General features: G+C 38.2%; 1 protein-coding gene across 1 annotated transcript in view; it reads right to left on the bottom strand.

The window, feature by feature from the left end:
• Positions 1-4,349: 4,349 nt before the first annotated feature.
• The window catches only part of TBK1 (TANK binding kinase 1), a 50,240-nt gene continuing 40,498 nt past the window's right edge, over positions 4,350-14,091 (bottom strand). The window contains exons 14-21 of the mRNA XM_054442285.2: positions 10,862-10,983; positions 10,691-10,767; positions 10,058-10,097; positions 9,410-9,511; positions 9,201-9,297; positions 8,714-8,820; positions 8,429-8,500; positions 4,350-5,134 (exon numbers count right to left, since the gene is read on the bottom strand). Coding sequence (XP_054298260.1) covers positions 5,083-5,134; positions 8,429-8,500; positions 8,714-8,820; positions 9,201-9,297; positions 9,410-9,511; positions 10,058-10,097; positions 10,691-10,767; positions 10,862-10,983 — 669 coding nt within the window. The 3' untranslated portion in view covers positions 4,350-5,082. The remainder of the gene's footprint in view (positions 5,135-8,428; positions 8,501-8,713; positions 8,821-9,200; positions 9,298-9,409; positions 9,512-10,057; positions 10,098-10,690; positions 10,768-10,861; positions 10,984-14,091) is intronic.

Here is a 14,091-nt window from a genome sequence, read left to right as displayed (position 1 = left end):
TCAGCTACTCAGGAGGCTGAGGTGGGAGGACTGCTAGAATCCAGAAGATGGAAGCTGCAGTGAGCTATGATAGCACTACTGCACTCCAGCCTGGGTGACAGAGCGAGACTCTTAAAAAAAAAAAAAAAAAAAAAAGATGCAAAAGAACATTTTCCCCCAGGGTCCTATTTTGATCTTTAACCATTTATTGAACAATTCTCTAGAACTTCTAACATTACTGAATCCATTTCAGCATTTCAGCAGACATCAATGCCTAGTTGTCTACCATGCAGCTCGTACTGAGGTTCCCATCATCACTCCTAAGACTATGTCTAACAGTTGATCCTTGTGCATTCTGTTTATGTCAAAAGAAATAAACTTATTCATATGTTCATTTAGGAGCTAAGTCGCTTAAACAGCCTGATGTAATATTTGGGCTTGCTTTTTATATGCCACAGCAAATTTTTGGAGCTGATTTACTCTCTAAAGAGAAACAACAGATATTATTATATTGCCAGTTTTTATTTCCAGATCAGATGTTTTTGTTTCCTATTCCATTTCCAGTATTTCTTAGGAATTTGGACTTTGATTCTTCTTATAAATGACAAGTGGGGAGCAAGTCTAACTAAAACAACAGTGTAAGAGTTTTTCAGGTCTTCTTAAAAGTGGGATGTGGGGTGGAGAATCCAGCTAAAACAGTAAAGATTTCTTTCAATGTTTTTCCCTTCAACTGTGTGTGTCTGCCCCAGCACTTCTCAGTTTCAAAAATTTGTTTTGAGTAATTGTAAATTTTCTGCAGCACTTCTTCAAAGACAAAGCACAACATATAAAACACATCTGAGTGAGGTGAAATTAGAAACAAAAGACTAGCTCTTGGCCAGGTGCGGTGGCTCATGCCTGTAATCCCAGCACTTTAGGAGGCTGAGGCAGGCGGATAACCTGAGGTCAGGAGTTTGAGACCAGCCTGACCAACATGGTGAAAGCCCATCTCTAATAAAAATACAAAAATTAGCCAGGCATGCTGGTGGGCACCTGTAATTTCAGTTACTTGGGAGGCTGAGGCAGGAGAATCACTTGAACCCGGGAGGTGGAGGTTGCAGTGAGCTGAGACTGTGCCATTGCACTCCAGCCTGGGCAACAAGAGTGAAACTCCATCTCAAAAAAAAAAAAAAGACTAGCCCTGGTGGTGGCTGTAATTCTGAAAGGGGAATAAATTGTTGACATTTCAGTTGAGAGTCCTTATTCCTACTGATAGTCCCTTTCTTAATTCTAAACAATATATCTCTTACTTTTAACACAGATCACCACAAAAGGTAAACACTATTGCAAAAAACAAAAACCAAAGAAAAACAATCTAAACCAAAACAATCATAAAAAGTTCAGGATTATTGTAATTTTTTTCTGGATAATTTATGGATAAAGACACTACATTTGTAAAGAAATGTTGATTTTTTTAATATGTAAGAAGCATTTCTTTTGACATGGTATAATCAGGTCTATAAGCCAATAATTTGGTAACCTCCAAAATAGCGGCAGCTGGATTTTTTTTTTTTTTTTTTTTTTGAGATGGAGTCTCACTCTGTTGCCCAGGCGCAATCTCAGCTCACTGCAACCTCCGCCTCCCGGGTTCAAGTGATTCTCCTGCCTCAGCCTCCCAAGTAGCTGGGACTACAGGTGCATGCCACTACACCCAGCTAATTATTTATTTATTTTTATTATTATTTTTTTGAGATGGAGTCTTGCTGTGTTGCCAGGCTGGAGTGCGGTTGGCACAATCTCAGCTCACTGCAACTCTGCCTCCCAGGTTCAAGCAATTCTCCTGCCTCAGCCTCCCAAGTAGCTGGGACCACAGGTGCACACCACCATGCCCGGCTAATTTTTGTATTTTTAGTAGAGAAGGGGTTTCACCATGTTGGTCAGGATGGTCTTGATCTGTTGACCTCGTGATCCACCCGCCTCAGCCTCCCAAAGTGTTGGGATTACAGGTGTGAGCCACTGTGCTCGGCCTAATTTTTTATTTTTAGTAGAGACGGGGTTTCACCATGTTGGCCAGGCTGGTCTCGAACTCCTGATCTCAGGTGATCGGCCCGCCTCAGCCTCCCAAAGTGCTAGGATTACAGGTATGAGCCACCATGCCCCGCCGGCAGCTTGAATTTTAGGAGACTTAATGGGATTATTTTTCCCATTTCTTTCCTAACCTTACATTCCTGTTTATTTACTTGAAGCTATCCCTTTTTTTTTTTTTTTTTTTGAGACAAAATCTCACTCTTGTTGCCCAGGCTGGAGTGCAGTGGCGCAATCTTGGCTCACTGCAACCTCCGCCTCCCGGGTCCAAGCATTTCTCTTGCCTCAGCCTCTCGAGTAGCTGGGATTACAGGCGCCTGCCACCATGCCCAGCTAACTTTTGTATTTTTAGTAGAGACAGGGTTTCACCATGTTGGCCAGGCTGGTCTCGAACTCCTGACCTCAGGCGATCCACCCACCTTGGCCTCCCAAAGTGCTGGGATTACAGGCGTGAGCCACCGTGCCCGGCCAAAGCTCTCTTTTGATATACTTTATATTCACATATTTCAGTTTTATTTTTTCTGCTGTCAGTACTATAACTTGTTTTATGCTAACAGTTACATCTACTAACTCTTCTATTTTTTAATTTTTTGAGACAGGGTCTCTCTCTGCCACCCAGGTTGGCAATCATAGCTCACTGTAACCTTTAACTCCTGGACTGAAGCAGTCTTCGCAGCTCAGCCTCTGAGTAGCTGGGACTGTGGCACATGCCACCATGCCAGGCCAATTAAAAAAAAAATTTTTTTTTTTTTTGTAGAGACAGGGCTCTTGCTATGTTGCCCAGGCTGGTCTAGAATTCCTGATCTCAAGTGATATCCCTGCCTTAGCATCCCAAAGCGCTGAGATTACAGACATGAGCCATCACACCCATCTTCTATTTGTTATATATACTATTTTTATACCATTAATTGCTATCTTTTCGAAACATTATATTTTTAAAAAGCTACTAAAGTGAAGATACAACTTATTTTAAAGCTAATTTCATTTAAATAGTCACTGAACATTAGCAGACTGGTATCATGCATTTATTTATTTAAAATGTTTTGAAAAATAAATGTTTTGAATGAGGATCCATTTTTTGAGGGTAAAACACTGAAAGCAAGAATGCTTCTCTTCCATGTCACTGTAAGGGGGAAATAAAAGAGTAAATCTTAAAAAATACTACTGTGGAATAGATATATTCCTATCAATACTATTAATAAAAATACAATCTCCACATAAAGGTTCTATTTATTGGTGTTGTTTGCTAGAGGTGCTGAAATAAAAACTAAATTGGCAAATATATCAAATAATCACATAATCTGAGTAAAATTTTACCTAATATTCAGTGATATAAGCTTTTAAACTATACAAGATAACCATATTAGACGGTCGAATGGAAAATTAAAATAAAGAGGGATTAAATACTTCCTTACCCCACACACTCTCAGACAGGTAACTGACAGTGGATAACTGTATTATTTAAATAAAGGCATTCACCCTTGCATTTGTTATGTGTACATATGACGCTTAAAATTCTCCACTACAATAATGCATCATAATCTCACTTCAGATCCTAATCTTCTCATTTCTTAAAACTGATGAAGTTACTGATGTTCTTGGTAGACAAATTTATTTCTCTTTAGAATATGTTATTTTTATGATACGCAGGTTTTATGTAATCACACTTCACCAGTCTGAAAAGCCAGAAACCAAAACCAAAAGAAAGAAAAGTCCTGTTGGATGAAATAATTTCTTGCTGAGCAGAATCCCTTAGTCTAGAACTCTGGGTAGATTTTTCAGAGAAAATGTTCCTTTTCGGCTGGGCGTGGTGACTCACCCCTCTAATCCCAGCATTTTTGGGAAGCTGAGGCGGGCGGATCACTTGAGGCCAGGAATTTGAGACCAGCCTGACCAACATGGTGAAACCTCATCACTACTAAAAATACAAAAATTAGCCAGGCATGGTGGTGCACGCCTGTAATCCCAGCTACTTGGGAGGCTGAGGCAGGAGAATTGCTTGAACCTTGGAGGCCGAGGTTGCAGTGAGCAGAGATCACACCACTGTACTCCAGCCTGAGCAACAGAGCGAGTCTCTTGTCTCAAAAAAAAAAAAAAAAAAAAAAAAAAGAAATGTTCCTTTTCAATTTGTATAGCCTAAGTATATGAAAGAACTTCTATACTAAATTTAGAATTAGTGGGTTTAGAAGAGACAAAATTGTCCCTAGATCCAATATTCTGAGAGTAGTTTATGATTATCATCTATATGTTACTTTCAAAAGATAACTTTTGTTTCACAAACTGGATACAAAGAAACACATGAACTCTTTACATTAAAATTGAGAAATTTATTTTTTTCCATGAAATAGTAAGCAGAATTAAAGAAATATACAGCTTAAAACAGTTGAAATGACCTTAGAATTTTAATGACAATTACACATTTATGGCCAAAGGAAAAAAATGAATAGTTTTTAATAATGAATTCACTTTAAAATGTTTGCTTAATAATTCATCTGAAATTACATGGATACAAGGATAACTGGGATCTGGGCACCTTGTAAAATAAAATAATGCCACTTTATCCTTCTCAAAAAAATTGTTATCCCAGTGTAACAGTGGTGCGGTTCTGCTCCTCACTTACAGTAGCCACCGTTCTACCATTTACAAACGTGTCAGCTCAGTCTTCCTGATTTGTAAGGATGCCTATTTTGGTTCCACTTAAAAATATTTCCAGTAGGCAATCAGAGAAAATAACTTATTTAGCCCCACTCAGAGTAGAGGATCAGTATGTCAACATATTGGTCGGTCATGGCTTTCTTCTCGTGCTCACTGAGGTCAAATTTCCTCATATAATTATAAATGTTAAAAGATAAAATTACATCTTCACAGCAGCCAAAAATTTATATATTTTTTATGTATTTACAATATTGTACATATTTACACGACCACATCAAATACTGAATTGTAGAAACAAGTGACTATCTATAAAGGCATTCATTTAATGCCCAAGTGTTATTTTCTTGTGCAAATGGAAACTTTTCTTAAACTTCTATTAGAAAGCTAAAGACAGTCAACGTTGCGAAGGCCACCATCCATGGTTAAAGAGCCAAACCTAAAACACACACACAAAGAAAAAAGGTAATCTCAAAAGTTGCATTTATGTATAAAGGCCCCCAACCTTAAAATACTTTTCAGAGGAATAAATAGCTATTTATTTTTAAAGAGTTTAAGTAACTATGACTTGTTCTATTTCTTACTGGAACAGCATGGTATTATCATAAATACATGAAAAACCGATGTAATGATGTAATTAAGAAACTGTCAGTAAGAACTGGATAATTTCTTTCTGGTGGGGTGGGATTTATAAACTAAGATAGAGTTGGGGCAGGGCACAGTGGCTCATGCCTGTAATCCCAGCACTTTGGGAGGCCGAGGCAGGCAGATCACTTGAGGTCATGAGTTTGAGACCAGCCTGGCCAATATGGCAAAACTCCTTCTCAACTAAAAATACAAAAATTAGCTGGGTGTGGTGGCGTGTGCCTATAGTCCCAGCTACTCAGGAGGCTGAGGCAGGAGAATTGCTTGAACCCGGGAGGCAGAGGTTGCAGTGAGCCGAGATCATGCCACCGCACTCTAACCTGGGTAACAGAGTGAGACTTTGTCTCAAAAAAAAAAAAAAAAAAAAAAAAAGATACCGAGTTGGGAGTGTGACATACCCAAGGGAAGTTGAGAAATGAGACCTTGCTAGAACACAATGTTATTTTGGGGAGCAGTGGGAAGTAAAGTTGGGTGAACAGGCTGGAACCAGACTATTATACTCTTTGAATCAAAGTATAAATTTAGACTTGACTCTTTAGGTAACAGGAGTTTAGTAACTTTTGAGCCAAAGAAGTCATACGATTACATCAGTATTCTGAAAGATGATTTTGGCTGTAATACCCATGACAGATGGGAAGAGCTTGGGGTTAAGAAAAAAATAGGTTATTACCATATATCACATATGAAAGGGAAAGGAAATCTGAATGAGGGTGATGAGGGGAAATATGGGAGCCAAACTTGTTGAGAGGGTATAAAGAAGATTAAGTGTCTAAAATAATTTATGTTTAAGGGAGTAGGAGAAAGGTGGTACCTTCGAACAGGATAAGGAGAGTAGAGGGCTAACTGAGATGGGACAGATGATTTTAGATTCAAAAAAAAATTTGAAGTGATAGTGGGTTATCCACATGGAGACAGAGTAGTATAATACTCTGAACAAAATCTGGCTTCCATTACTAGTTTTGTCACTTAACATTTACGTTAAGATTATGCCACCTTATATCACCTATATATTGTCAAGAAACCTGCAAATAAAACACAGGAGGAACTGACTTACTAAATGTGGTTTAGGAAGTTGGGATTTTATTCCACAAGGCATAAGCAGTTAAATATAAAAGTTAAAAGCATATCTTTGGCTGGGCGCGGTGGCTCACACCTGTAGTCCCAGCACTTAGGGAGGCCGAGGCAGATGGATCACGAGGTCAAGAGGTTGAGAACATCCTGGCCAACATGGTGAAACCTTGTCTCTACTAAAAATACAAAAATTAGCTGGGCATGGTGGCGTGCGCCTGTAGTCCCAGCTACTCGGGAGGCTGACGCAGGAGAAACGCTTGAACTTGGGAGGTGGAGGTTGCAGTGAGCCAAGATCGTGCCACTGCACTCCCGCCTGGCGATACAGCGAGACTCCATCTCAAAAAAAAAAAAAAGCACATTTTTATAGTCTCTTCTACTTGGTGATCTTTAAGCCTAAAAGGATTTAGCTAAAGTTCTGAAGAAACTGTAAACTGGATACTATAAAAGTTAGATAATTACTATAAACAAGAAAAATATTTTTTAAAGTTAATGAGTAACTCCCCCCAAAAATGAAAATTGAACAAACATATTAAACGATGTTTGACATCACTATAAACCACAGAAATATAAATTAAGATAAGATCTCGGTTTTTACTAAACAAATTGGCAAATGTTTAAAAGATGTTATACATTCAATGTTGCCAAATGCATAGGTTTTATCTGTTTAGGACTATAACATGCATCCTTTTAAAGACAAAATTGGCTGGGTGTGGTGGCTCATGCCTGTAATCCCAGCACTTTGGGAGGCTGAGGCAGGTGGATCACCTGAGGTCAGGAGTTCAAGACCAGCATGGCCAACGTGGTGAAACTCCATCTCTACTAAAAATACAAAAAACTAGCTGGGTGTGGTGGTGGGTGCCTGTAATCCCAGCTACTCAGGAGGCTGAGGCAGGAGAATCACTTGAACCCGGGAGGCAGAGGTTACAGTGAGCTGAGATCACGCCATTGGACTCCAGCCTGGGCAACAGTGAAACTCCATCTCGGGGGGGGCGGAAAAAAAAAAGAATAAAATTAGCAAAACCCAACAAAATTGAAACTGACATACTCTCTGACTCAAAAATTCCATATCCTTTTTTTTTTTTTTTTTTTTGAGGCAGAGTCTCACTCTGTCACCCAGGCTGGAGTGCAGTGGTGTGATCTCGGCTGACTGCAACCTCCACCTCCCAGATTCAGGTGATTCTCGTGCCTCAGCCTCCCCAGTAGCTGGGATTACAGGTGTGTACCACCATGCCCAGCTAATTTTTGTATTTTTGGTAAAGACAGGGTTTTGCCATGTTGCCTAGGCTGGTCTTGAACTCCTGAGCTCAGGCAATCTGCCTGCCTTGGCTTCCCAAAGTGCTAGGACTACAGGTGTGAGCCACTGTGCCCAGCCAAATGTGAAATATTTTTATTAGCATTACAAGGGTTTGAGAACCTACAGAGAAGAACCTAAGGGCTTGAAAAAGAAAAGGTTCTATTACAGAGCCAAATATGACTTAATTTCTCTGAGGAATCAGGATAAGGAAAACAGCCATCCAAAAATTGCTTTATTGCCTCTGCAGGCTTTCAAATCTCTTTTGGCCTTATCTATTAGGATTTTGCAGATAATAAGCAGACACCTAACTCCTCAAAGTACTGCATTTACCTATGGCTTTCACCTGCAAGGAGGTGTGCAGAGGACCCTGTAAGCTACTCAGCACCAAAGTGCTGGTATTTTAAAAAGCAACTCTGATTCACCAAATTGAAAATTATGATTCCAATGAATTAAGTTATAAAAATAATGTAAATAGAGTTTGATCTTTACAAACTGATTCAAATAAGTAATTCGATTAACCAGTGCTTCTATAAAATGGAACTAATCAACCATTAAAAGGCATCACAAATACACAATCATAGAGAGAAAAACATGAGTTCTGACTTTATGACTGCTCAATCTATTTTACCACTGCTCAATCTATTGATACAGGAAGATATAAGTACAGATGTGAATGAACTTAATTGCACAGAAAATCACAGTAATTATTTTTGCATTACTCACCTTTCTAAAATGTGGTTATTTTCAGCAAGTTCTTTAACCACCCCTTCCATCTCTTCCTTTAATTTCTTCATACTATTAAAATAAACAAGCACCTTTGCTCAAAAACAGTATGTAAATGTTTTAGAATGATGTTTATGTTTTATTTTCTTTTAACTGGTCAATAAATAACCTTATTAAATATTGTATTACAACAAACATAAAAAATTTCAAAATGTAAAAGCAAAAGCACAAACTGCAATGAAAGCAAATGGAAACACTACAGTTTCCAAATGATGAGTTTCTTACCCAAGAGTCATTTCTACTAATGTGTTAGAACTTGGATAAATTGGGGTCATGGTATGTTTGATTCCACTGGAAGCTGTAAACATTTTCTGAGGCAGAGTTTCTTGTAACTGAAACATCAAAAAAAAAAAAAGAAAAAAACCCCACATTAATCACAGAAGTACTTACTACAGATCTGACATCAAGTGTTACAGCTTTTAATAAGTCCTTTAAAAAAACTTTAAATTTTGATTTCAAAACTATCAATGATACAATACTTAAATCAACACCCTTTTAAGAAAGAAACTTTTCTTATAGTTGATAAAAGGATGGTTTATCAGCTGTTTTTACTTGTAAAACATCTACATTCTTAAAACTTGGCTCAAAATACATATTAAAAATTGGTGGGTGGAACTGAATGTAGGCACATTCTATCCCATTTCTCCCTTGTCAATCACTACCAGTTACAAACTGAGAAGAATTTTAATTTTTCCTTGATAGCTGTACCTACCTCATTAGTATATTCTTGATATTTTGATACTTCTTCTTCAATATCAAAACACTGATTAGTCAGAGATAATAACTGTTTCCTAAGATGAAGCATCTTTCTAAAAACCAAAAAGAATCAATTGATATGCAATCTAGTGAAGCATTCTTACTTCAAATGTACATTTATATTGTGCAGTCAACCACTAATCACTCCAAAAGAAGTTTACTCACCTTATCCATTCTTCTGACTTATTCAAAAATGCCTCATACTTTTTAACACATTCATCTGTAAAGTGTGTCATAGCTTTTGTTGCATGGTAATACAGTTTTTGCCTGTAATTTAGAAATAATCAGAGGCTTAAACCAATGTCACTGTTTCTACTTTCAATATTTAGAAATTTTCAAATATATGAAATGTATCTTTCCTATAATGATTGTTGTGGCTTTAGAATATTTACAGGAGAAAGTAAACATTTCTAAGATAGACATCATAGCAGCAAGAAGATAAAGAGAAGGTTCGAAATGGATGTAAAAAAAATGCCTATTGAATGAGGTTAAAATTAAGACGGTGGTTAAGTCTGCCCTCGCCTATGTGCTCTATTATCTGTCCTTCTGTAATCAGAGCATATGAGGCAGAAGTTGACTGACTGAAATAGTAATCCTTCTCCCCCCTCCTTCTCCCATCATGGTAACTTCCCAATTAGGGAGTAGATGTGTGAACCTCAAAAATGTCTACATATTGTAACAATCCTGTAAAATCAAGATTAAAATGTATTTTTTAATTGTAATTAATTTCAACTTTAAGAAGAATCATATTAATAAAGATAACCAAAATAGCACCAAAAATAACTAACTATTAAACATAATCTGGATACTTACTTATCAAATTTGTGGATTTGTTCTTCATTATAAGCTAATCCTAGAAATAGGAAAATATATTACTGTTGTTAATATAGAATCATAACGTTATACACAATATATTTTCTTTTGAGATTATTGCTTCAAAAAGGCTAAGAGTCTGAAGCAGATGTCATAGATTTGTGGCTCATGGGCTACTTATAGCCCACAGATGCTTTTATTTGGTCTGTAAATAACAATGTAAAAAACAATTAACAGTTAACATTTAAAAATCAAGATATTTCTAACAAATTCTGTATTTCTAGCTTTTTTTGAGAAATGGGAAGACTGGGCAATACCTTTGGTGAATCTGAGTAGTGGCTCTCCCCTGTAGATGAGTCCCCACTGGCCAATCTCATTCCTTTCTGTTACCTGCCTGGCCTTTAGAGGTTCTGGTGTTCATGACCCTGATTTAAAGTATTCAAAAGGTTGATTTTAAGGATAGTTTTTTTTTTTTTTTTTTTAACACAATCAACCTTTTTCCTGACAGAATCATATCTCTGAAAAAAACAGCTTAAGAAGCTACCCTTACAGATATACCAAATTAATTTAACTGAATTATAACTAATTACTAAGAGGGATTTATTAAATTAACAAATAGCAAATTTTACTTACTACGTTCTGCTTTGTCTTTTTTGAACTGATAGTAAATCTCTGTCATGCAATTTAACAGGACTTGTAGTTTTTCTACGCTATTTAAGGAAGAAAAACTCAAATAAATTAACTGAGTCAATGTGAAAAAGGACATTAATAAGAGCAGAAACTACGCATAAAGCTATAACCTACTTTCTGTCTTTCGGATGAGTGCCTTCTTGATGTGCCCATGCGTCTGCCAGCGATCCACCTGGAGATAATCTGCTGTCAATATCCTGAAGACTGGTTTCTATTGTTCCCTGAGAACTGGAAAGCTAAATAAAACCAAAGGTTCAGATCCAGATTGCCAAAAGCCAGAAATGATCATCACAGTCCCAACAAAGTCTAAAGTCTGGACCACATTTCTTTTGTAGATTACTTCAATTCAAAGGCACAGTAATTATTTCCATTTTTAAATACAAAAGAGTTTCTTAGGTTGATTTCCACCAGGGGTACAGTATGATAATAAAACATGAGACCAGCAGTAATACATCTTATAAAACGTTTCATTCAGTAAATACCCTTCTAAAACCACATGTAAAATACTTCTAATCTTGTTTTCTTATCTGTAAAAAGTGGTTAATTCTCCATTTCATAGCCCTGTTGTGAAAATTAAATAGAACCACTAGAATAGTCCCAAATATCAACTGTGTAGGCAGCAAGATTTGTGCTCTTCTTGTTTAGAGGCCAAACCAAAGCAACTCCTCTTAAAAACAGAAAATGAAAAGAAACCTCATCTAAGATTCTGTTCATTTTAAGCTTAGTAAGTTTATCACTTACCTACCACAGAAATGCATACAGTATTTGTAAAACTTATGAAGAAAGGATGAAGGTTAGACTTAAAGGATAAATACGTCCAAATATTTTAAAGGTCCTGATACACACTATTGCCTTTCAAATAATGTTGTCAGTAGTAGCTGACACTGCCACTAGCAACAAACAAGGATGCCCTTTAAACCACACTCTTGTCAGCACTGGCATTATAATTTTTTAAGCCTTGATAATCTGAAAGACAAAAATAGTATCTTACTGTTATGCAATTTTTTCTTACTATTGGATTTGAGCATTTTTTCAAGAGTGTTTTCACCAGATATATTTTCTTCATTTATAAATTGTCTCTAAATGTTCTTTGCTCATCTATTTTTTGCAGATTGACTATTTTCCTTATCAATTTGTATGAGTTATTTTTATAAAAAACTCTTTATCACATCTTCCCAACTTATTTGCATTCTAACATTTTTTAAACATATACAGATCTTAAATTTTTATTTTATTTTTGAAACAGAGTCTCACTCTGTTGCCCAGGCTGGAGTGCAGTGGTACAATCTCAGCTCCCACAACCTCTGTCTCCCGAGTTCAAGCCATCCTCTTACCTTAAGCCTCCTGAGTAGATGGGACTACAAGTGCGTGCTATTGCGTCTTGCTAATTTTTTCTTTTTTTTCTTTTTTTTTGGTAGAGTTGGGGTTTCACCATGTTCCCAGGCTAGTCTTGAACCCCTGAGCTCAACCAGTCTACCCCCACCCTGGCCTCCCAAAGTGCTGGGATTACAGGTGTGAGCCACTGTGCCCAGCTATTACAGGTGTGAGCCACTGTGCCCAGCTTAGATTTTTATATGATCAAATATATATCTTGGTTTTTATGCTTTATGTCTTTTTTAACATTAATGTTTAGAATGTGTTAAATTATACATCCAATATATGGAAAATAGTTTATGGAAAAAGTCATTTCTTACAGCATTACATAGAAGAGTGAAAAGCAAACTAAAGGACCAACAGTAGAGCAATAATAAGTAAGACTGTAATAGATCCACTGGCTGCAACATCATATCATTAAGAAAATGGTGTTACCAAAAAAACCTGGGAAATGCCTACACTATAATGTTATCCAAGAAGTAAAAATAACAACCATATGTTTGTAGAGTAACAGTCATTTAATAATACATATAAAGGAAAATGAAACAGTGATTACCCAAATTTTAGCAGCATGAGAATCACCTGGAAGGCTTATTAAAAAGGGCCTTTGCTGGGTTCTGCCAGCGAGTTGCTGACTCAACACATCCGAGGTGGGGTCCCAAAATGTGCATTTCTAATAAGTTCCCATGTGAGGCTGAAGCTGCTGGCCCAGGAGCCACTCTTCTTTACTTATTTTTTATTTTTTTGAGACAGGGTCTCTGTCGCCCAGGCTGGAGGACAGTGGCATGATCTCGGCTCACAGCAACCTCCATCTCCCAGGTTCAAGTGATTCTCTTGCCTCAGCCTTCCCAGTAGCTGCGATTACAAGCGTCTGCCACTACGCCTGGCTAATTTTTGTATTTTTAGTAGAGACAGGGTTTCACCATGTTGGCCAGGCTGGTCTTGAACTCCTGGCCTCAAGTGATCCGCCCACCTCAGCCTCCCAAAGTTCTGGGATTACAGGTGTGAACCACTGCGACTCGTGGCCCAGGAGCCACTCAGAGATGTACTGCTGCAAGGCAATGGACAAAACTTTTAAGAATCATTTATTGGGTGCATAATATATGTGGTATTTTTTCTACTTATAAATTTTACTTTTGTGGTGGGAAAAATGTCTGTAAGGTCTCCACTAGGAAGCCGGGCGCAGTGGCTCACGCCTGTAATCCCAGCACTTTGGGAGGCCAAGGCGGGCGGATCACGAGGTCAGGAGATCGAGACCATCCTGGTTAATGCGGTGAAACCCTGTCTCTACTAAAAATGCAAAACATTAGCCGGGCCTGGTGGTGGAAGCCTGTAGTCCCAGCTACTCGGGAGGCTGAGGCAGGAGAATGGCGTCAACCCAGGAGGCGGAGCTTGCAGTGAGCCTAGACCGCACCACTGCACTCCAGCCTGGGTAACAGAGCAACTCCGTCTCCAAAAAAAAAAAAAAAAAAAAAAATTAACTGGACGTGGTGGCGGGCCCCTGTAGTGCCAGCTCTCAGGAGGCTGAGGCAGGAGAATCACTTGAACCCAGGAGGTGGAGGTAGCAGTGAGCCAAGATTGCGCCACTGCACTCCAACCTGGTGAAAGAGTGAGACTCCATCTCAAAAAGAAAGAAAAAGAGAAAAAATGAAATCTACGGAAAAGTAATTGGCTTGAAGTGAGAAGTCCTGATGTCATAAGACTCCATTACCTCAAGCTATTTAGTCATCTATGCTTTCTCATAAGAAATTTTAATCTTGGCTGGGCAAGGTGGCTCATGCCTGTAATCTGAGCACTTTGGGAGGCCAAGGCGGGTGGATCACCTGAGGTTGGGAGTTCCAGACCAGCCTGACCAACATGGAGAAACCACGTCTCTACTAAAAATACAAAATTAGCTGGGCGTGGTGGCACATGCCTGTAATCCCAGCTACTCGGGAGGCTGAGGCAGGAGAATTGCTTGAACCCAGGAG

The sequence above is a fragment of the Pongo pygmaeus genome, chromosome 10 (genome assembly GCF_028885625.2).
Source record: "Pongo pygmaeus isolate AG05252 chromosome 10, NHGRI_mPonPyg2-v2.0_pri, whole genome shotgun sequence".
NCBI classification, from domain to species: domain Eukaryota; kingdom Metazoa; phylum Chordata; class Mammalia; order Primates; family Hominidae; genus Pongo; species Pongo pygmaeus.
Note: the sequence above shows the minus strand (reverse complement) of the source record. Positions and strands in the feature narration are given on the sequence as shown.